The sequence below is a fragment of the Dunckerocampus dactyliophorus genome, chromosome 3, assembly GCF_027744805.1.
Source record: "Dunckerocampus dactyliophorus isolate RoL2022-P2 chromosome 3, RoL_Ddac_1.1, whole genome shotgun sequence".
NCBI lineage: Eukaryota > Metazoa > Chordata > Actinopteri > Syngnathiformes > Syngnathidae > Dunckerocampus > Dunckerocampus dactyliophorus.
This window is the reverse complement of record NC_072821.1, coordinates 18,272,454-18,297,710: the sequence shown is the minus strand read 5'-3', so window position 1 is coordinate 18,297,710 and position 25,257 is coordinate 18,272,454. Positions and strand designations below refer to the sequence as shown.

The 25,257-nt window shown below is 40.1% G+C and overlaps 1 protein-coding gene across 11 annotated transcripts in view; it reads right to left on the bottom strand.

The window, feature by feature from the left end:
- LOC129178071 (protocadherin-9) overlaps positions 1–25,257 on the bottom strand; it is a 237,926-nt gene that overhangs the window by 79,806 nt on the left and 132,863 nt on the right. The window contains exon 4 of one of the 11 annotated variants that reach the window (XM_054769821.1): positions 3,471–3,563. The exons of the other annotated variants lie outside the window; for them this stretch is intronic. Coding sequence (XP_054625796.1) covers positions 3,486–3,563 — 78 coding nt within the window. The 3' untranslated portion in view covers positions 3,471–3,485. Of the gene's footprint in view, positions 1–3,470; positions 3,564–25,257 lie in introns of those variants that run through there. 11 annotated transcript variants of the gene reach the window in all.

Below are 25,257 nucleotides of genomic sequence, written 5' to 3'. Positions count from 1 at the left end.
GCCAAATATTGCAGTAGTTTCTGTAATACGTACTACAACCGCTTGGATTGCCTCATACAGAAAAGTGAAATCCTGCATTGCCTGCAGTGTTATTATTCCCAGCAAGAGTTCAGTCACCTTATGCAGTTTTGATTGGACATATCAGCCATACTCCCTCTCTGTTTATGTGAAAGATGCTGCCATTTCCAAGCAATGAAATGATGTAGATGTACTACATGATGACAATTACACAAGTTCCATCCATATTTTCCCCACTACTGTTTGCACTTGTACCGCATGGATTCACTGTATGTCAGTATGCTAGTGCAGTGTTTTCTTTTTACTTGCTTTTACATCCAACAAACATTCTTTTTCTTGATGCTTACTTATTCAGGTTTACTTTGTGCTGCAGCCTCACTGGAGCTTTGATTTATACAAGGTAGTGTTTCAACATTTTTATTATGTCTTCTAGAGTAAGCAGCGTTGGTGAAAAATGCCTCCCCTCTTCCTTCGCACTGCTTTCTGTTCACCACCTGTGCCAAGTTAAGCCAGAAAATAATTCCATAACTTTTTTTCTTTTAGTTTTTTTGTACTATCCAGCCATTGGAGCAGTTAGTGTTGTTGATCTAGATGCCCTTACATGCTAAACAAATTTGCTCTGCCAGGGAAACGTATAACATACTCTTCCCCTGTTTTATAGATTTTATCTGAGTTTATTTGATGTTCATTGTTATGCAAATTTGGAGCGGCCAGACCGCAGCAGGAGGTGATAGAGAAGAAGAGAAAAGAAGACAGGTGGGAGTGTGGGGACAAGAGGGGGATAATACAAAGAAAAACAACATCAACAGCAACAGCAATGACAACAACAACAGCAATTGCAATGACAATGACAAAAACAACAGAAACAAACATGACTACATCAGCAAATGTCTATGACAGCCATACAAGCCGTCATGGCAATGACAAGGTAATATCAACAGCCACAGTGATAATACTATATTGAAAAAGTCCTAGTGGTAATAGTAGTAATGAAAATATTAACCATGATAGTGAACAAAATGACAATAACTGTAATACACACACCTGTAATAACTATAATCTTATTGCCGACATCACCATCACTTTAATACAACCTATAACATGATAACACCCAGGATAAATCAGTGAGTTATGTGGGGAAGTATGTATGTACTGTGAGTGTGTATATGTATGCGTGTACAGGTATCTCTGTAGATGTGAATGTCTGCATGTCTGCATTTATATATACAGTACGTGCAGAAATGTGCACGCATGTGTAATTGTCGCTGAGAATATATGAAAGTCGAGGGACTGCCTCCTCCTACCATCCAGCAAGCCCCGCCCCACACAGCCAGGCCGAGCCCCCACCACAAGAGAGTCACCGGACCCACAGGGGCGGGCAGAACGAAGACCGGCCTCCCAAGAGCCAGCCCACAGATCCCCCCTGCCCCCAAGGACACCAGCAAGGGGCCGAAGAGAGGCAAAACGAGCAGGCCGGACGACAGCCAACCCCCGAGACCGGCGAGAGACCACGCCCCACAAGGGCAGATGGGCACCGGGGGCTACACACCAGCGGGCCCAGAGCCACCCCCGCCAAGCGGAAAGATGCCCGGCCCCCGACACAGGACAGCCCCGCCCAGGGAAGGAGGAGGTATCGCCCCACCAACCCACCCCATGGGGGCCCAGGCAGCAGAGGTGGAACACCCAGCACCCGCCTCCGCAGAGCCAAATTCCGTGTACACACATTAAAAAAAAAGTAATAAATAAATACATACAAATAAATAAATAAATAAAAGCATTCACACACACAAACACCGTGGTCACCCCCCCCCCCCCCGACACCAGGAAGCCACGTCGCGACACCCCACGCAGGGCACCCGAGGTGCAGGGGGGTAGGGGACACTGGGGTCCCAGACCCACAACCCAGATCCCGGGCCGCAGAGAACGCGTGAGAGTGAGCAGCCAGAAAATATTTCCTTTACTTTAAAAAATTAATTACGATGAAAAAAAATGCATTACATTGCACCGAACTCCATGTTCTGCCTGCCATACCACGAGCATTAGCAGAGTGGAAAATCAAAACACCATGAATCCTTTACTATTAAAAAGCCATGTCTCCAGAATTCCAAGTAGTCATGGTCTTTAACCAGTAAATTGTTCAAACTAACAAGCCCAATCCACCTTTATATTTTCCCAACTATTTATACTTTCAGCACCACAAGTGCACCTTGTGTGTTGAGTGTGTTGCAACAGGAATTGCCGTGATTTGAGTTCATTATAATGCTTCTGCTCATGTTGCTGCAGTATAGTCTAATTCCAACAACAAGTATATATTAGCTTTCCTGCAAATGTCTTCTGAAAACACATTGCAGTGAGTCATTTCCAAAACGTTCATATACCATGGTGAAATTACGGGCAGATTGTCGTAGAGTACAGTGAAGCAAACATGTCAATGAGGTCAAACAATGTACCGAGATGAGCTAATTCAAAAAAGAATACAAGCAGTTGATGTTTGCTAAATACAAGCCAGAAGAGTCTTGATTATTATATTTATTGTCCTGTCATGCTTGCTTTTATTTATGATCATTTATTTATCATTGCATTGATTATTATATTCAAGATTCAAGATCCAAGAGTTTTATTGTCATATGCATAGTAAAATAGGCAGTTATACTATGCAATGAAATTCTTATTCTGTTCATTCTCCCAAGAAAAGAAAGAAAACACAAGAAAGAATAAGAACATAAGAAACATAAACATAAATACCAATAAATTAAAAACTAAATAATACAAATAAATAAATAAATAAATAAATAAAAGTGCTATGAGTGTGTGCGTGTGTTGCGTGCGGCGTGTGTGAGTATATGGAAGTGAATGTAAGTAACATGTACTGCACAAGATGTGGAATGGATGGGGGGTAGGATTAAATAAGCTTTGCTTCTTCCTACTCCTTTTGGACATGTGGAACTGTGAAATGATTCATGAGATGTATTCCATTGTAACCTTCATGCATGTTCAAATAAAATTAAACCAAACCAAACCAAGTCTTTTCTCAGTTCGATCCCCCCCTTTAGGTAAAACTATTTGGTGTTTAGCAGTTTACTGGCATAAATTACGTAGCATTCCTTTTCTCACACAGTTTATAGACTAAATGGGGCTCCATAAATCCACTGCAAATGAAACAAAATGACCTCCAGCTACTCACTGCTCATGTTCAGAAAAGCACCGAAGGACCACTCTTTTGAACATTGCCTCCTACAAGTTAAGGATAGAGATAAAGGTAATTCACAAGCCGCTAATAACAACGCAGAGGCGGTTTTCAGATTTATTTTTCATCAATAGAACACAAAAAATGGAACAAGATCGGTAACAGTAAAAAAATAACACAAGACATCGAAAAGGACAACAACGGTGAGCCAGTTGAAAAAGTAAAACTAAAGGGTATGCGGTACCACATGTGTTTTCAGTGTAGTGTAGTATGAAGACAGCTATGCTTGGGAGCACTCTTCGGTTTCCAAGGGTCTGAGTGCTTGCCTACCACGATAACTCTTCACTGGAGCTGTCAGCTGATGGAGTTCAGCATGCAGAAAGAGACAACGATAGAGAGAGAGAGAGAGGTTACACACTCACTCTATCATTCTATCAATATACCCCTGTCTCTCTGTCTCTTTTTATCCGCATGTCAATCCAGTTGAGTCTGAATGTACTACACTGGCATGACAGCGTATGCAGCTTAGGAACCACAATGGATCAAGACGACTAATGGAAGAGAACGTTCATGAAGAATTGACACTAAATAATATTTATGTTCTGTCAATGTCAATAATTACTGAATACATACTGTATTCAAGGCTATTTACAGTGAAAGGTAAGATATGTCCCGCATTGTGGTGAATGTCGTCCACATTATACATGAGCAGTGACATACTAATCATATCCAACAATTCTTGGGTGCCTGAATTGTAAACATGCCTGCAGACAGTATAGAGATAATTCATCTTTGAGACACCGACAACAGGGTATCCACAATTTACTTTAAGCTGGCAGGATAGAAGAATAGGTCATTTCGGCGGTGGCATATCAAGAGCAACACAATCAACTTTTACAGACTCTGTAGGGCACCTCACTATCAGGTTTTTAGTTCTCTATAAGACAGAATAAGACCATGTTGTATTGTATTGTACTGTACTCACACCTACGTGCAACATACATGCAATTATGTGTGCTGTGTTTTCAAACAATTTATGTCCAGTGGATTTAACATTAGTGTCATAACATCCAGGCCCCGCTAATTTCCCACTTATGCAAGGTTTGGTGCAGACTTGTTTTGAGCAACAAATAAAACAGTCAAGGCAACATAGACCGGTGGAAAGCGAATGGCGTGGCAGGCAAAGTTATGGTATAAATACCAATGTAACTATGGAATTTTATGTTACTTCAACTTAAGTGAAATATTTAAAATAACATGGCATCAGTGCTGGGAACACGCTGAGCTTAGTTTAAGATTAGGCGATATTATTTTCATGACAACATTAATTAAAAATACAAAAGCTGGCCACAGTGATTTTAAATCACTCTCGTGCAACAAAGCAAACCCAAAAAACAACAGGAAATGAAACAGCGGCCTTGAAAACAACCACATCGAGTTGGAGAAGTGAAACATTGTTCTACGATGTCTACACACGTAGCGGAAGCTGCTCATTAGAAGAAAAGCGACAGTGCGACGCACCCAAGCAAAATGAGTGCACAACAATAGGTTTTTTTTTTTTGCATTCTCACTTTTCACTCTTATTAAGTTCATAAACAGCGGAAAGGAGCAAGAAATGCATAGAAAAATGTGGTTGAGTGCACATCCTGTGACGATTGTGCAGCTCGTGTTGACAACAGAATTAATTCAAACTGACATGGTTCTCTCAGAAAAGCATGAGACTGAAACATTTTCCATGTCAACAAGCTTTTACACAGCAGAGAGCATTGTACTTTGGCAAAGGAGACCAGTGTTTGTATGTTGTTGTTCTGTTGTGGGGTTTTCCATCTAGTTGGCCTCATATCTTACAGCAGAGGTGTCCAAACATTTCTGAGACTTTGATGTTCTTCTTCTGTGCATAAAATCTGCTATGCACAGCTATTCGTGTAATATCTCATAACATATTAGTTATTCATTAATCAATTGAATTTTTTAGAAGATGTGTGTCCAATGAAAAAAAACAACTGTTGGCCAAGCCAAAAAATGGCACTCGGCACACCACTGTTTTAAAGCATATGAGAATTTTTCTTAAACAAAGACGCTGTAGTGTAATTGTATTGTATTGTACTTTATTTATCCCACAGCAGGGAAATTCACTTGTGACAGCAGCAAGCAAGATACGCAAGTAAAGAATACATAGTGACTACAACATGGTTCAGGTGGTGCAGGTGTTGTAGAGCCTGACAGCGGTCGGTATGAAGGACCTGCGGAACCTCTCCTTCTTACACCGTGGGTGTAACAGTCTGCTGCTGATGGAGCTGCTAAGGGAACCCACAGTGTCATGTCGGGGAGGAGAGGTGTTGTCCATGATGGATGTCAGCTTAGCCAACATCCTTCTCTCCCCCACTTCCTCCACGGAGTCCAGAGGACCGTCCAGGACAGAGCTCGCTCTCCTGATCAGTCTCGCTCGTAATAGCAAAACTGATGTGGTAGTTGCCCTAACTTAAAACAAACTGTATAGTATGATGACAACTGGTTCCCATTTGCATTCTTAACAACCAGAAACGAGCATAAATGTTTCATGGGAGTCGGTTACGTTTAATGTCATTTGGATCAGTGATTCCCAACCACTGTGCTGCGGCACATTAAAGATCATCAGATGTGACACGGAAAATGATCTAATTTCACTTGGTCAGAAAATGATAATTCATTGACAACAAATGTATCTTTGTTCATCTATTTATGCCAGTGACGTTTATTGACAACAATTAAATGCTCTTGCTCTAGATATCAAGTTACATAATTACCCTGTCAATCCAAATGGTGCCATTTGTACATCAGAATATGTTTTTTAATGCATTTTAAAATTATAATGCATTTTTTTTATTGTATTTTATTAATTATTTAATTAAATGATAATTTTAAGACCAGTTGAGAAATTGCAAGAATTGACATTTTTCACTGTTGGATCTTAATGAGGTTCTAAGTAGAGAGCTTCAAAATGCAAAAAGAAGAAATGGAAATGAGACAAAAACATTTCAGAGTAATGTCTCATTTACACTTGCACGCACTTTCTCCATGCAGTGGTACACAATTTTGCGTGCCAAGGAGAACATGGGTGTAAAGTATGTGTAAACTGTGCCAGTGCGCAAATAAAATTTTTGACATATTGAAAATATGTAGCCCGCATAATTTCCGTGAAATAGTCATGCACGCAACGTGAACGCACCACAGCCTATTACAAACAATGTGGGCGGTGCGTATCAAAGCGCGCCTCTGTGTGTCTCAGTCACATGAAAAGCTTTTTGTTCTTAAAACCTTTCTCTCACAGATGCCATCTGACGGTTATTGGACTTCACTCAGCACCAGTAACAACCTTCATTTGGGCCGAGGATCATCCTGTGTCTTGATGGATAGCCAATCGAATCCTCCGGGTCAGAGTTGGTGACATTTTTTTGGGTCTACCACTTGACTTTTTTTTGGTCCCATAACCCTTGGGATCTTTTAATAAATTTAAAATGAGTGGTCTTGCGACAAATCTTCAAAACATCATGACAGTGTGAATACCTGACAGAGAATGACATTGGATCCACTGTTGTGCCAAGATTTTGGCTTTTAAAGGCTGTGGTCTTAAACTTTTGATCAGCTGACAAACAGCCTATTTCACTTTAATAGTTGTTTGCAATAAATGTATTTTTTTGTCTCACTCCCTTTTCTTCTTTTTGCATTTTGAAGCTCTACTTAGAACCTTCTTAAGATCTAACGGTGCAAAATGTAAATTCTTGCAATTGTCCAAGTGGTCTTAAATCAGGAGTGTGTGTACAGTACAGTATATACACACAACAGAATAAGCCTCGGCACCCTTGGGTGGTGTGCCGTGAGATTTTTCTAATATAAACTGCGTGCCATGGCTGAATCAAATTTGGGAAACAGATTGCAGAAATCGACTGCTTTAGTTTTAAATGACCTGCATGAGTAAAAATATAACTGAAACACAGACAATTCCTTTCCTCCTATTTTGAGCTGCTTTTCCTAATCTCTTGTTTGCATTTGCTCTATGACTGACAGCCAAAGTGAACTCAACAAACCCAGAGGATAAATATTGTGTTCTTGACATTTATGAACGCCAGTGGAATTGACGATAAACACATCTGCATCTCGTTGACTGAAATTGACCTTTTTAAAAACAAATAATAAGGTCGATAAACATGTACACAACTTTACTCTCTTCCCAAAACAGCTAATCACAATTGCTCTTTTGACCTGGAAATCTTTTTGTTTATTATAATCTCTTTTCACATCAGTAAGACGTGCAGGGATAAACATGTTGCATGCTGCACACCTATCTCAAGAGCTTATGGGCCTTCTCTGACGAGCTGTAAAATGTCTTAACATGTTACTATCTTTGCGCTGACCTTCCAATGTATCCATTATTCTCCAATTATTCTCCTGTAGTTGTTCTTGAAAATGTTCTTTCTTCTCTGTTAGCTGAAGGATACCGTGCACTCCTGCGATACCCACTGGCCTCAGTGTTCACTTTAATCATTTCCATCTTCTAACGCACTTTTGAATGCTATTTGACCTACAATTGATTAAACACAAATAGTGTGGGCTGAAGTTGATATTCCCAGTTTAACTGCACAAGTCCTAATGAGATGTATCAATGATGTGCATCTACTGTATGTACGCTACCGATTATGTAGCAAGCATCATACTGCACTCACAAAGGACTATTTAACAAGTTCTACAAAGCCTCTTTTTTGTCAATGAAAAGTGTAAATGAGTTTTTAAAGTGCTCATGACAACCTCATCAAGGACAGCACACATCCACAACACTCATTATTCACACTCCTACCGTCAGGCAGACGCTACAGGAGTTTGAAGTCCAGGACCACAAGGCTGGCAAACAGCTTTTACCCACAGGCCATCAGGCTTCTCAACGAAGCACTCACACACGCCGCACGCAACACACACTCATAGCACTTTATTTATTTATTTATTTATTTACTTATTTATTTGTATATTTATTTGTATTAATGTCTCTTCTTTTTGTTGTTGCTTAATTTATTGGTATATATGTTTATGTTTCTTATGTTCTTATTCTTTCTTGTGTTTTCCTTTCTTTTCTTGGGAGAATGAACAGAATAAGATTTTCATTGCATAGTATAACTGCTGTTTTACCATGCACATGACAATAAAACTCTCTTGAATCTCTTGAATCTTGAATCTTGAATGACACCAATGTTTGGAAAAAAGCAATAAAAAAAGAAATATTTACTTAATGAAGCATGGACTCAAAGCAAAGCGAAGAAAGAGAAATAATCACAATAACATCCACTGATATTGTGTTGTGATGAGCAGTATCATTGTACGTTTTCCACTATATACAGTACATGTATGCATGACTTTTCAACATTTACAGAATAAGCACCGTCGGCTAAAACCATATCAGTTTCGGAAGCCAGAACTGCCTCCGTCTGTTGACAAAGCAGTTCACTGAACATCTGTTATAGCACAAAAAAATCGGTATGTTGTTTGACTGGCAGTGATTGACATCTATGCAGAAGCTGCAAGGTACAAGACGAGTGAGCGGCAGTGCCCCTTTAGTTAGCCTTGAAATTTGGCATGAAAACCCAAGTTATTATTCAAAGATTCGTCGAATAGCTCTAGTAGACAAATGTTTTATTAACCTTGGCAGGTTTTTGACGTTTTATTTCCATCTGCGTCAGTGCTTGTGTTTTCCCTGGTCTGGGTCGAGGAAAGACAGTCGGGACAACTGATAGTAGAAACACCCTCAGGTAATACAAATTCAGTCCCACACTTTCCTTTATCTGAGTCAGAGTATCAAAACCACTGCCCTCGAAATGTGTCGTTCCAGCAAAATCCTGCCACACAGCGAGCAGGCATAATGTCAAACAAATACGCAACAACGGAAAATCAACAAAAAATGCACCACAACAATATGAAGCCAATATATAACACAGGAAATATGCCTTAAATAACAAAATTAACATGTGTGTTGGTGTCATTAGCACTTTGAATGACCATTACTTGATGCGCGTATGAGGTGTACTTAACAGTCCCAGTTTAATGCTTCTGTCATACTCGTGTTAGTGGTCAGCCACCAAACATTTTCAGGCCATCTATAATAAGCAGGATGTCTTTGACCTAAAATAGAATTAATCCTTCTAAGGGTGTAGTGACGAGCGTATATTTAAGTATCTCTGTATCTTTAATGTCGTACTTTTTCTTGACGTTTGCAGCATTAGCACTGCGGTTGTTTTGTTATGTAACTCCATTTGGAAAGCCTACGAAAAAGTGCCACATTCTGATATCATGAATAAATCAAAGCTTTCAGCTGCATGTAGCCAACTATTAGGCTGCTAGGGAAACTGAGAGCTTCGCTACCCCGTTATTGTAGAGGAGAGATCTCCGCACAGAGATAATCTGCCCCATCTCTCTTGCACAATTGAGGAATAATCTTCATCTTTCACGGTACAGTGTCATCAAGAGCTTAAAACCAGCGGCGTAATGGTCGAGACAGGCAAGGCCATCAATTGCAGGATGACAGTTGCACACAGTATAAGCTCTCAGTGCTGTGCAGCATTAATGGCATCTATACAGCCACAGGGTGACCATATGCTCGGACATTTGGTAGTAGATACATGCTCGCTCACACACGCATACACACACACACTGGTGAACTCAAACACGGACTGTAACAGCAACTGTTGACTGCCAAGTGATAGAGATGCAGCTTGCCTTCTGTCTGTTGGTCAGTTCCAGAGATATGACGTTTTAGACGTTTTAAGGAACGGTGGCTCAGATTATTGTTCGCATTATATAATTAGAAAGAAATACAATAATCAGGCACATAAACATCTAACAATGACTGTGTTAAAAATGCAAATAAAAGATATTGACTGTGAAGAGCAAGTGTTCGATATCTCAGTACTGATTTGCCTGTTAGTGGACAGAAGCTTGGAAAGCACGTTTCGAAAGAACTCCTGCTTCTCTCAGCTGTTTTTCTTCCCCTCTCTCATCTCTTTAAAGAGTGCACTTTCACTGTAATGTTGCCACATTCAATATGAACGTGATACAATTTACAAAACCACCGAATAGCTTCAAGATGAGTAGAAAGCTCAGTGGTACACAACAAGTACAGAGATGCAGCAGTTCTGTAACAGCATTACCAGTTGTGTCTCTCTTCACATTATGGTCCGTCTGTCTCTTTCACTCATGTACCAGCTGAAGAGCAGTGGTCAGCATTAGCGGGCTGACCTCTGTTGTCCTCCAGAGGGAAGGCGATTCAGACGATGCACAGTAAAACGGAAATCAGTCCGGATATGACAGAGATGTGGGCTTTTCACTGGTCACTTAAGCATAATCTTATTAGTCAGTGGAGGCAGTCTGGTGTGCCACTGAAAACTTAAAAGGAAGGGAGGGTCATGCAAGTTAAAGTTAAAAAGCTATTTTCTCTTTTGCTGTGTAACGTCCGACGTCTGCAGCGATGGCAGATAACATTTCCCAGTTTGCTTCACTTTGATGGATAATTCAATATTCAGCAAATGCGGTTACTTTGTGCATGACAGCAAACAGGCTTTTGTGAAACGAATTCATGTATGATACCCTGGTATTGATTTAAACAAGGTTAGTGGTGGGAGGCACATGGCTGTGTGCAAAAACCTGGACTAAGACCAAGACTATCTCACTTAATAAAATGTAAAATAATGCTTCACACCAGTAACACCTCCTCATAGAAGATGATTGGAGTTTAGCAAGAGAATAAAAAAACAGGAAGATGGGGAAAAGGGTTGCACAAGGATTGAAATTTAACACGGATTTCATTTCCTTGGCATTTTTTAATACGTATTCTGCAGGGGAAACAGTGCTTGCTTTCAACAATCCTCTATTTCCTCTGCTGCTCCGTTAGAGACACAACAAATACAGTACAAATCCTACCTGCTTGCCAGCACCACAAGGGGGAAACATTGTCCAACTACGTACACATCCACAGTGGATGTCTTTTTGCCTCTCTTTCCCCCCCACTGTGCAATTTGTACGACTGTATGTTTGTCTTTCAGCCACTTCCTTTCTCTCGCTCTGTAACATGATCAATATGGTCCATCAAAGTCCATCTAAAACTTAAAACTCACTTAAACCCAAGACCCACATCCATCATACATCTCAAGGTCATGGACAGAGCAAGGATGAAGGACGGAGATAAATGTGTGTGAGGGCTTTCCTGTAAGTGTGTGTGCGCGAGGGGAGAGAAATGGAGACAGACGATTGAATGTGTGTGTGTGACAAGGAGGCACAGAAAGAGCGACAGAGAGTGAAGCAGAGACAGTGGTGGGGGGCGTCTAATGGCAGGGTACAGAGCTCAGCAACCTCCTAAGAGCCTCTGTAAGTCAGAGTGAGTTGTGGTCTGAAATTAGCAGATTTTTCACTGTGAGCACTGCATATTATCTAGGTGGGCAACGGGGGAGAAGAGTAAAGAGCGGGTGAGTGCTGCACGGGAAGATGGGGGTTGGCGTTTAACTTAACAAGATTAATATGTTTGCCTCATCTCTTTGCGTTTTATTTCCCTCTCCTTGCAGGGCCCTTGTCAAATCTCTTTGGACAGGCTCTCACACACATGATGTTGCATGCAAGGAGACCTGAAGGACACTCCAGACATTGTCGAAGAAAAGGGACTATTTTGATTCTTTATGATCAACATGGTAGTAACGTTTTTCAAAGCATGACATTTTGATTTTCATTATTCAGCTTTGTCTTGGCAAGGGGAGAAGCATTTTTGAAAGTGAGAAAAATTAAAAATGTATGTTAGTCGATGACTACATTGTATCCCAACACACCGCTTCCAATTGTTTAGGATTATTATGACCATGTACCATAAAACTTTCATACCTAACGGTTAGCAATAAAGGCTTTGCTTTCTTCTTGACATATATAGCAACTAAACATTTTTACTGTGGAACCTCGGTTTTCGGCATTATTCAGGACCAAAAGGTACAATGAAATGTACAAAAACCGAATCGGTCTTTCCCATAAGAAATAATGTAACGCCTATGAATCCAGTCGCCCCAAAAATATTAACACAACACATTTATGGAGAATAATTATAGTTTTACATGCCGAAAACAATTAAAAATACGTAAAAATGACAAATTAAATGTATAAATGAACATTCAACCACTTTTACCTTTATTGAAGACTTGTTGGAGAACACAGAGGGAGGCCGGGAGGGGACGGAAGAACCACACAGATGCTGTTTCATGCTAGTCCGTTACAAACTACAAACTGGGTAATTAGAGCTGTATGGTTGCTCTCTTGAACTTTATTGTAAACCTCAGCAGCAGAAACACACTAGCCCGGCTCACTTTCTGTAATGTGTCTCCGTCAAACCATTCCCTCTGCAACCTGTGGTAACTAGGAACCTTTATATTCCAATCCTACTGTAACTGATGCTACGGTTATACTTTGCTCAGAGTTCTTTCTTGAATCCAATATTGTTTCTCACCTTGTTTATAGAAGTGCTGGCACTTGCAAACATTTTTTGCAGCCACATTTAATAAAAAAACAAAACACTCAGAAATATGCAGTGCGCCTGAATGCCAGCCATTGGCCCATTGTGCTTATTAAGGAGGAAAGAAGGAGACAGATATGAGCTGTTCATTGTTCTGTGTGCGTTCTATGAACAAATAAACCACCCACGCACACATAATAAAGATGATGAAAGGATTCTCTGGCCGGAATCTGTCTATAGCGTCCCAACTCTAAAAGAACCACTATCCATTCTTCAGAGAGACTGAGCCACTGATGCATGGATTCTCTGTTTGGGCACTTGACTGGTTTGTTAGGTGCACTGTTTGGCCAGAAAGGAAAGGAAACATGGTTTTGGCAATCATTTTCAACAAAAAATAAATCCATACAACAACCAGAGTGTACGGGACAAATAACAAACAATTACTTTTTGGGATATAGATCGTTTTTTTATTTAATTTGTATTTTTTAATTGTGGAAAGTTTGATTCATGTGCACTAGTGCTCCCTTTCACTCTGCCTGTGACCAAAGAGCTTTAGGTCTGAGTACCCCAACCAGGCTAGTGCTATTTAGGAGGCTCTCTGGATTTTGAACGCATCCCATTACTTCAATGTGCCACCAGTAGTGTGTGACTTTTCTCCGTCCACTTTGGCCCTCTCCACACGGGAACATTGTTGGCATATTTTTTTTGGCGGGTTGAAAAACATTTGCGTCCATATTGTGCCAGATTAGTAAATGATGGAATACACAAGGCACACCTACATGTGGCGCTGTGAGCAAACACGAGGGCGAAACCAAGAAGAAAGAACAATGTGCATATGTCCGTCATCTTCTTCAGCTTTTCAAGGCTCATCTAAACGTGCGACAGAGTGGAATCACATGTGACCCAGTTTGGGAGTATAAGACAAGAAAATACCAGGAGAATGTCGACCCCGGTGAGTCATGACACTTGAAATGTTGGCTTGTCACTTCTGGTTTGGAATTGTAGCAGATTTGCTAGGCTATACGGAAACGGCGAGCTGGTGTTTTCAAATTGCCTCACTCTGGAAGCCGTTTTCAAAAAATACCGTTTCAGGCCACCCAGAACGCTATTTTACGTGTGGGTGATGAAATACTTTGCTGTTTGACCTGAAAACGTTTCCATGTGGATAGCCCTTTTGTGTTCAATGCAGAAATCAAATGTGTGTGCATGTACATTACACTACTGTACAGCAGTGGTGGTTCTAGCTTCAATGGTGCCGTGTGCGAGACACCCCCGCCTAAAAAATGCCACCTTGGGCAATTTCCCACGTGGCCCATAGCTAGAACTGCCACTGCACTACAGTTACATATTGTGGCTTTATGGAATTACACACACAGATGGTTAGCCAGATCACCGCACAATAATGAAATTAATTCTCTGGCCCAAAATAAAATGTTAAATGCACATCTAGAGCATACACTGTATCCATTCTAATTACTGTACATTGAGGATAACTGTGTATCTGCAGACAGACTATTTCTCTGAGAGATTAAAAGAACAGGTATGATGAGATTAAGGGGAGGAATGACGCGATTAGGACTGACTACTTTAAAATGATTATGAAAGACTTAGATGGCTGGGTCGCGTGTGGCATATTAAAAGACAAGGAGAGAGGCAGGACACAGAGCAATCTTCAGAGTTTTTCATCCATGGAAACAACAAAGAGGAGCTCACTGTGCATGTTACAGGCTCATGTCAATAGCATTTTCAACAGTGCTGCTTGATATTACTGCAGAGAAATGGAGAACAGAGGAAAGACAACAAAAAGAATTAAAACGGCAGACTATGCACTCCCACATGACCTGGGAGAAACAATGACAATCAAATGGCCTGCAGCAGAGTCCCCTCCCTTCTTTTCTCCTGCACACGTTTCCTCTCTTTCTCCTTTTTTGTATACTTTGATGTACAAAATAGCCCCAATCCATAAACAGAACCATTACTTTCACTCCCTACCTACCGTGGTTTTCCTCCCGCTCCCTCTCTCTTCCTCTTCCTCCTCTTTTGCCATCACCCTGTCCTCTTTCTCAAACATGCGCACACATTTGCGATTCTTTCCAAAGCTACTTTCATGGTATATTTTGCCACAGGCTTTTTAGCAGTCATGGGTAATATAGAAGGGAGTAGAAAATTGTGGGTCATCTGCTGCTGTATTCGTGCTTGCTGCATGGGGCCAAGCAACTACTGGCTGAAAAAGTACATATGACTGACAGTGACTTATGGAGGCTTTTCACACCTCCATTCCTCTCTTTGTTGTTCAATCACTCTGTCAAGGCGTTAACACTGTAACAGAGCGCAATGGTGACATGGGATTTTAACTGAAAAGGCTGCGAAATGACCTGAAAAATTGTTTACCATTGGAGAAGTCGCGTTTAGCATGATTTCTGTTCTCTGTAAAGGCCAGGCAAATGTGTATACCGTTTACACCAAGAGAACTCTGCATACGCAGACGTAGATTTGACACATGATACAATCAATAAATGAAGCTCTATGAGGGTGTTAACAGTTAAACAGAGGTTAGGTTTCATCCAAATTTCAAAAAAGTGATGGATAAGAAAGGGGGAAATGTAATTAGATCCTACGTAAGAACACCAGACCTGTTCTGATGGGATTTGACAGACATAAGCATCTGAACATGTTCAAGGATTTGTCTCTCAAATTTATTACCGACTGCACAAATGCATCTGAATAAGACCTGGCTAAAACGTGGGTTGACATTGATTTTAACCCTGCTTACACAGGGAAAGTTTTGTTCAAACCGGCAAGAGTTGGAAGAGGTACGTTTTTGAAATAGTGAAATATACAGTATGTACGGTACATTCCATGCAATTTGTGTATTGTCACCAAAACCTGCCAACTCGTGCAACAGGAGGAATGCAGCAGCTTGCATATGCAGTAAGTGTACTGTATAAACTGTTGTCAGCTCATGTGAAATTTTGCAGAGAGCTTGCCCTTAAGTGCTTTAGAGCACACTTACTGGTGACACGTCCTCATGCTGACAGAGTGGCAGACAATGAAGTCGGGGGCCGGCAACTTTCACTGTGACAATAGGTTTTACACAGTCCTACTTGTTTTATATTGCCGTTGTAGGGAAAATGACTGTGTGACATGAAGAATTTTAGTAAACTGAAGTTTTCCGCAACAAGGTCTGTCTTGTCATACAAGTATAACATCACTTAGGTCCTTAAGTGCACTGTAACGCAAAGATGATATAGGCATGGCTTTGAAGAACGTTCTTTCTACAGGAGAACCTGCTTACCTTGACGCCCCTCAGACTGTCCCGCTGACATCAACATAAGCAATTGTTGACATCAACACCGAAACTGCTTGTACATTTACTTGTGACTTTCGCCTGAGACAGACGGAGAAATGGGCAATAATTGATTTTTCAAACAACAGCAGTTTGTTGACATCAAAGACGCTAGATAATAAGACCATCCGCTTAGTCTGCTATGATGGTAAGCAAGACAGGTCGGCGGGGCTAGGCGCACAACAGTGTACAATGTATTCACTTGCTCTGAGCTGAATGTAAAACATAGTTATGCGCAGTGCGTACAATTTGATGAAAAGAATTCATGTTTACTGCACAGAATTAATATACTTTATATGTATATACAGTATATACATACAGTACATAGACTGGTGACCAGTCCAGGGTGTACCCCGCCTCTCGCCCGAAGTCAGCTCGGTTAGGCTCCAGCATACCCGTGACTCTAGTGAGGATAAGCGGCATAGAAGATGGATGGATTTTACTTTTTTCCTTCCTTACAGTGTTACCAACGCTTCACAAGCAACATACAAAATAATAATAAATAATAAAATTTTAACTAAAGTTGGATTTACACATTTGCGGTAGAACACTTTAATGCATTTACATTTTTTCTATTTTAGAAAATATTTTATCCAAAAACACAAACATTTTAGACATAAAATTGGATACACAGACAACGGTAGAGCCAGCTCAAGAACGAAGAAGAGTTGCCAAGCTGTATCGGGTGTGTCTTGCGGTAAGGCAGATGCCAATAAAAGGCTAATATGTGCAGTCACACTTCCTCATTGTTATTCCGCTGATATCAAAATATTTTATCCAGCAGAGCTGCTACGGTAATTCTGTTGTGTGTCTTAACTACAATGACAATAAACATTCCAAAAACATGCATGTTAGGTTAATTGGCGACTCTAAATTGTCCATAGGTATGAATGTGAGTGTGAATGGTTGTTTGTCTATATGTGCCCTGCCATTGGCTGGTGACCAGTCCAGGGTGTACCCCGCCTGTCGCCCGAAGTCAGCTGGGATAGGCTCCAGCATACCCCCCCCCAACCCAAATGAGGAGAAGCGGTATAGAAAATGGATGGATGGATAACTATAGTTTCTGCACACTTAGAGGGAAGAATGACTCAAACAAAGTTGGATTTGACAAACTGTACCTGCAAATTTGTTCTTACCAAATACCATATGGGAGTGCTTAGAGCAGCTCATACGGTGGTGCAGGCGTCTTCAGTGGCTGATGGGGTTTGGTGTGTTGAGAGTTGATGTTTTTTTTCTCTCGTCGTGTAGTGTTTGGTGTGACTAGCATGTGAGGCGTCTGCGGCAGTGGAGAGGTACCACACGATAGACACCATGTTTGTTTACAACACATGTTTACAGCGTGCCTCATGTAGGAGAAGAGGAGCGCTTGATTTGCTTAGCCTAACCCACCTACAGCACATTAGCGGTAATATCACCTCATTGTAGGGTTTTTAAAAACTGATCTGTTAACTGTATTTTAATGTTATCAGATTCATCAGTATGATGTCATAATTCCTTATACCGACCCAATAATTATCGGTCCGATATTTATCGTGCACGTCCAAATAATGAGGAAGTTGGCTATACCTCACCACATGTCGGCAAATATGGAGCAGTTTTCATAAGAATGACGCCTTTGGCTCTGAAATTTTATGTCAAGAAAAGCGGTTGACATTTGCTTACACGGGCACTTTTCAATAATAACAATGATAATAACACTGCATAATAATACAGCATAACAACACTGACTTACGAAAGTGACCAGGGCAACATAAGCAAAACCGACTAATACAGGTTCCACTGTACTGGATAAACATTTAAATACCGATATAGGGTTGGTGGGAACAGGTAAAATCGATGCATTATATTGAATATAAAAAAACAACCGTATGTCAATTTAAATGAGTAGGGCCAATATTTCTGTCATTATGTTGCCTTCCGATATATTGGAGTATGACATACTGTATGACGCACACGTCATATTACTCGAGTCTAGAAACAGTTCCAATATTAATGCTCCTTAGCAACACACCTCCATGTTGCACTAGACGGATTCCTTAATAGTTGCATGCTTTTATGATTTAGAAGAATATATTAAAATATGTGATGAGTGTCAATCATTTTAATTGTCTTTTTTCAGGAGTCAAGAAGGCCATTCCGAGCGCCTTCAAACGATCATTCTTACAGGATCTTACCGTGGCAACCAGTTATTTTCTTCACAGTGCACAAAGGGGCATCAAACGGCAAATTCAGGTCAGGCAGTTAGGAAGGTAGAAAGCTATCTGACATTTCTTTGGTGGTGATTTACACTGAATAGAGCCTTTGTGTTGACTGACATGTTATGTGCGTGCGTGTGTGTGTGTTATATCTGATGACTGCCAGCTCATCGTGTGTGGCTGAGTATATTTTAAAGATGCTAAATTAAAGCCAGTCTAAAATTAGGGTGTGAAACATTAACATAGTGACACAACTGGCAGACCACATCATGCAGAACAACATCTGAAATTATTTCCTGTATTCATAAAAAAAACAATCTGACTGCACACCGTTTCAAGCTGTATGGCTGATATGAACTCTTTTCTATTGGACAACCGTAATAGTGTGTGCTTTGACATTGATGTTCTAAAAATGTATTTCATGAGTCCATTTTGGTGCTGAAATTCAGCCCCATGAATCTCCTAACCATATCTGTATCTTTCCAGTACTGCTCTGTATGAAATGTAAAATATATATTTGAGGGAAGCAAAAAAACAGCACTCGCCGGACCTAAATATAAACCTGCAACTGGTGCAGCTTTATTATGCCATGCCGACATTCAGAAAAAGAGGCACTCACAGCTGAAGAGACAAATAGAACACATGAGAAATACATCAGCAACATAATGAAATGTCCAAGAATTTCAAGGAAAAGTTATGTTATTTTTTCAAGTGAGTACCAACACACCATTCTACAAAACCAATGCAATATAGGCCCTAACAGTGCCGTGTGTAGTTTGTTACTCGCTTAAGCAGAACAATCTGGGTCACCTACAAGTTTCATTTCACTCATTGGCCTTCATGTCACATATGTAAGGTCACCAGCGCTGGCTTGGCAAATTGATATGGATGAGTAATGGGATGCCGCCTGCATCCGGACAATGTGGGAAGGTGAGGGGATGTTGCCAATCCCCACTCCCTGTTGACCTCTCCTTCCTGTGCACTCAGCATATTTGTCTATGTCACCCAGTCGGTCACTCTCCAAGGAGGTGACATCTGTCCTCCATTTTGTTGCTTTCTGCTTAACATGCTATGACTTGAAAAGTTAAATAAAAAAAAAAAATTATATATATATATATATATTATACAATAAAATAAGGGATTTCTATGGATCAAGGCCAGAAGCAACACTGTTCAACAAGATAACTGACTGAGGAGAATTGGACATCTCTGGTGAGTAGATGTATTTTACTTAAAAGGTATTTTTGTCATGTTATTAGATAGATATTGATGGTGAACCCCTTCAGATGATGTTGTAGCGTAGATGTTTGGAGTTGTCTGAACCTTTAATCATCGAGCCTTTCTATTTACACTCGCCATATTCGGCTGAGTGCCAACTTTACACGCACTGGTGTATTGCCGATCACCACTGGAAATTAGTCACTAACTTGAAGGTATGAGCTGCAATGTAAATCAGGTGTATTGGTGACTATTCAAATTTATGGCCGATCTCTCTCTCTCTCTCTCTCTCTATATATATATATATATATATATATATATATATATATGTATATACACACATACACTGAACAAAAATATATACGCAACACTTTTGTTTTTGCTCCCATTTTTTATGAGATGAACTCAAAGATGTAAAACTTTTTCCACATCCACAATATCAAGATTTCTTTCAAATATTGTTCACAAATCTGTCTAAATCTGTGATAGTGAGTACTTCTCCTTTGCTGAGATAATCCATCCCACCTCACATGTTTGCCATATCAACATGCTGATTAGACACCATGATTAGTGCACAGGTGTGCCTTAGACTGCCCACAATAAAAGGCCACTCTGAAATGTGCAGTTTTATATATATATATATATATTAGGGCTGTCAAAAATAACGTGTTAACGCCGGTACCTAATTTATTTCATTAATTCCGTTACGTTTTTTTAGTGTAATTAATGCATGCGCACCTGAGCAAGCACGCCTCTCTGTTGTGACGGCATGAAAGCCCAGTGGAGCGTCCCCACACAGTCTGACGCTCTTGATAACTTCATTCTGATCTGAGCACATCAACAACAGTAACATTCCAACGCCATATACTGTATGTATTTCCAACTCACACACGTCTCTAGTCCATTCATCTTGGGAACGACACTTCCTCATTGTCATGACGAGAATGCAAGATGCATTCAGAGACACTCCGAACATCACATAAAAACGACTTTGTAATGCGTGTGTATGTGTGTGTGTAAATAAACAGGAAGATAAAGAAACATATGAAGTGGATACTCCTGACTTTGTAACTTTTAATTCGGATGTAGTATTTGCTATTCTGAATTTAAGTACTGTATGCTGGAAAGTACACTGAAAACAACTAAATTACATGATGTCTTTGAACGCAACCGCTCATTGCTCATAATAACGCTGTTTAACGTGTGATTCCAATGTTCTGCTACTATTAAAGAGCCTAGAGTTTGACAAATAGATTTTTAGACTCGTGTTGTATCTTTTAGCCTGACTGACATATTCAGTTCATTTGGAGCCGTTACAAACAATACTAACAAATATATGTACTGTAATCCTGTCCTGTCATTTTTCTTTCTGTTCATTAAATACTGTAAAATGGGCATATTTCAGACATAGTTTCTAGTGGTGATTATTCATGATTAATTAATTTTAAAACTGTGATTAATCTGATAAAAAACGTTAATCAGTTGACAGCCATAATATATCTATAATATAATCTATTGCTCTACATGGGCAAGAGTGGTTCGAACTATCTATTATTATTTGATTAACTATCGGTATTGTAGTGTTTTTTGATCCTGGTTGTAAAATTCAGGGTGGTATCAGTGATACCGATCTGATACTGATACTTTGTGCAAATACACCTAACGTGTCGGGTAAATAAAAAAAAAAAAATGTGTGTGGCTCATAAAATTAAGAATATAAGACATCAGAGTAATTTATTTTAAACAATTGCATAGCCTTTAAATACGGTCTCAATAGTGTAATTTAGTTACTTTCCACTGTGTTCCTGTTAATGATACACATTACCGGTTGGGTAAGTATCAAAGTATCGCTATTTTTTTTGTTGGTGCGGCTTAAATACCTGTGCCCTCTATAGCCCGGAAATTACTGTAATATATTTTTTAAAAACCATGATAGAGTGACGCTGCACAATATAAAACCATGATGTGGCGAGGGACAACTGTATAGTATTTCGTAGTCTTTGTCAGTGTTAAGGCTCATATTACTTTACTGCAGCAAGCAGTCCAGAGTCTTGCAAGGGTCTAAATTTTTAAATCCTGAACCAGCTCACCCATCAATAATTGGGGGGGGATGGTGGGATGTTATGACGTTTCTTCTGAAAGTGCCTCTGCAGATTATAGTCCTTTAAAGCAGTGTTTACTTTTTTACAAAGTAAACATCGACTTCCCCACCGTATTTATGGTAAATGCATATTTTGTAGGAAAGTCGCTGTTAAAAGTGTAATTTTTAAAAAGTGTCTACTTTTCTTGGCGCTGATAGCGCCATATCTGTTTAAATGTGAGCTGTCGTCTTTGACTGCTGCATCATTGTGACGCTTACGCCTCGCTGTTGCCCCCTGCAGGGCAGAGAAGGGAGTACATGAGCAATCATTTCTCTAGTTAGACGGAACATTACATTATTTGGATGATGTTCGGCGGGCCAAAAGTAAAGCACATCCGTCCTGTGGGCCGCCAATTGAGGAACACTGACTTAGAATGCAGGGAAATGTCACACAAACAGCTCAGGAGCCATCCACCAAATAGGGTAAGTATTGAACCTAGAAATCCCTGCACGTCATGCCACATTCCAGAAATGCTAACTTAGGTTCTTTTTGGTCTTTTAAATTTGGATCTCACTCTTGGGCAGGCAGACACAAAAAGGGCATTGTAACACACTGCTGATTCAAGGTTTTAGCCTGGCAAATCCTAGGCAAAGAGCTGAAAGCAAAGAGCTGGCCATTTTGCAGTTTCGCTCTCATCTGCCAATTTCTTCCCGGGGCTTTCAGAGTCAATCAAAGAGCTACCAGAATGCTCACACCACTCTTTTAATTATTCATGGTAATTCTATGCCACTACACACTCCCTCTGCAGCCTGTGTCACCTCCCCCAAGGAAGGTGTGCTCTGATGTTTATGTGCATTGAATATAATGTATGTACGTAAATGGGTGTGAGTATATAATTTATATAATATTTTGTTCTTTATTTAATTTATATATATATAGGTTTTATGTAGAGATTAAAAATGCAAAAAGAAAAAATGGGAGAGACAAAAATATTTTTGAGTAAGCAACAACCATTAAACTGAATGAGGCTGTTCATCAACTGATCAAAAAGAGACCATCATCAAAAAAGCTCAAAAAGCCCTGAAACCTCCCTAAAATAGAAATAATGATATATAATTATATATAATAATAAATATAATAATACATTTCAAAAAAGCACTCAGTAATGAGTAGTTGTACAATTATTGTTAATCACTGCAAAAAATTGTTAAGGCATGCTTGATGCCAGTGTTTCCAGGAGACTATTGGAAATGTTGCTCCAGGTGGTGAAGATGGCTTCAGGGAGGGGATCCACTGTCTGGAAGTGATCTGCATTTTTGTACGCTTCCTTTGCTATGCATCCCCAAATGTTCTCAATTGGATTTAAATCAGGAGAACACACAGGATGGTCCAAAAGAGTGACATTATTCCCCCTGGAAGAAGTCCTTGGTCAGTTGGGCTTTGAGAACTGCAGCGTTGTCCTGTTGAAAAACTCAATCATTACCACACAGATGAGGGACTTCAGTCATGAGGGATGCCACCTAAAAAATGTCCACACAGTCAGTTGCAGTTTGATGACCCTGCGCAACTTGAATCTCCATTGTTCCATTGAAGGAAAAAAGCATCCCAGCTCATGATGTTGACCCCTCCACTGTGCCATGTGGAAAACATCTCAAGGGGGATCGATCTCCTTGTCATGCCAGTAAAGTTGGAAGCCATCAAGACCGTCAAGTTGGAGGTGGTTCTAGCTATGGGCCACATGGGGCAATTGCCCAGATGATGCCGATACAAAGACTTGTGTCCTTTTTTCTCCCTATCAGAAATGAGCAGGACCAACTGACATCCTGAGAATGAACCACTATCCACTGACCCGCATAGCTGGCCTTCAGTTCTGATAGACAGAGGACCAAGTAAGGTACCAGCTAACTTTATTTTTCTGAGGAATGAGGGTAATGGAAGAAGCTGCCACCACTAATACTTCAGCAAGACGCTAGTTAATGGGGAAATATCCCACACGGTTGGTTTGTCTTCTCAGAGATGCTTATTTATACCTACTGTATTATATTTTGTTCCTATAGTGCCTTTTTTTAATGTATGACTGTATATCGTTTCTTCTACTATTCAATATCCCGTGTTTGGTGCTCTCGTGCAAATTCTAAATGGGCAATTTTGTGGTGTTGAAGCAGACGAGGCCTTTGAAGACATTTTTTGTTCTTCTCAAAAGCCTTCTTGTTGATTGCAGTTGTTGCTGCTAAGGGTGGCCCAACCAGTTATTAGGTTTAGGGGGCAATCACTTTTTCACACAGGGCCATGTTGGTTTGGATTTATTTTCCCCCTTAATAATAAAAAGTTGAATTTTAAAACTGCATTTTGTGTTCAGTTATGTTGTCATTGACTAACATGCAAAACAATAAGAAATCAGTAAGGAGGCAAACACTTTTTCAAAAAGCATCAATCGCTCAACGTGCATGCATTTGCTCATAATAACTAATTAGCCGGAGAGGGAGCAACTTCTTGGTTTTCTTGGCAATTTGTCAGCCTGCCAACAAACTCTGACAACTCAAGGTACAGTAGATGTCAAGTTCAGCCTTTTGTGTGTGTAAGGAAAGCCCATTACTGGGACGTGTGGACAGAAGGAGCGGAGAAGCTTAGCAGGAGCAAAATGAGCTCAGCAACACTAAAAGCTTAAAATATAAAGACCAGGGGAGTGAACAAAAATGAGCGAGATTCGTACAGTAGTCGAAGGAAATGTGTCTGCAGAGACGTTCATGTCCCTTTTGTCCCTTTACAACATTTACTGTATTTCAGGAGTCTTCGGGAAGGTGTTTCTGCTATTTGCGTGTTTGAGGTAAAGGTGATGACTCTGGTGCAAGGAAATGGTTATATATTATTGGTTGCTGGGCTGAGAAAAATGACACGACTTCTCTCTGCAACTTGTCTTCACAAGCTTTGTGGAAGATTTTCTTTTTAAAGATAGAAAAATGGGGACCATTTTATGTCACCTGTCTTTTCCCTCCAAAAGCACAGAAATGAGGAGATATAAAGCTGGGATATATGCAGTGACATTCCAAGAGAGGATGTTGCAGGTATGAAAGGATGTCATTTCATAAAGGATGATCACCCACGTTTTTAAACAGCAACAATAGGATGGCTGCATTGTTCCTTCTTTACCCTTCCCCCTAGGAATAGGATACTGAGGACTCACAAGCCAGTCAAATGTTTCCTTGTGATCTAAGTTATACCAACTTGATTAATGACACTAAAAGCTGCTACTACAGTGTTTGTTGTTGTTGTTGTTGTTGAAAGAAGAATCCTTAATTGTTCCTTCCGACCACTCGCTATAATGCATAAACCGTCTTCTCTCATTTTGACATTGAGGTTTCTATTTATACATGAATCCGCTCTGAACGTATTTAGTAGATATGTATTTTCAGCTCTGAAATTATTTTTAATCATCATAGATCTTGATATGACATGTTAGGAGATGACAGATAAAAATTAAAAAATGGGGAAAAAAAGAAAAAATTCCACTCTGCTTTTCACCTTGCCATCGCCTGGCTGTTACCACACTGTTGTAAAAGGTGTGTTGTGTTTTTCATTGTGTAACGGTGAGTTCATGTGTTAATTTGTGCAAAAGTACGTTTTAATGACCTTCAGGATAAATGATTGCTGACACTAACTCAAGGGGTTGTTTATGATTTAACAAAATCAAAGTGTGTTAACAT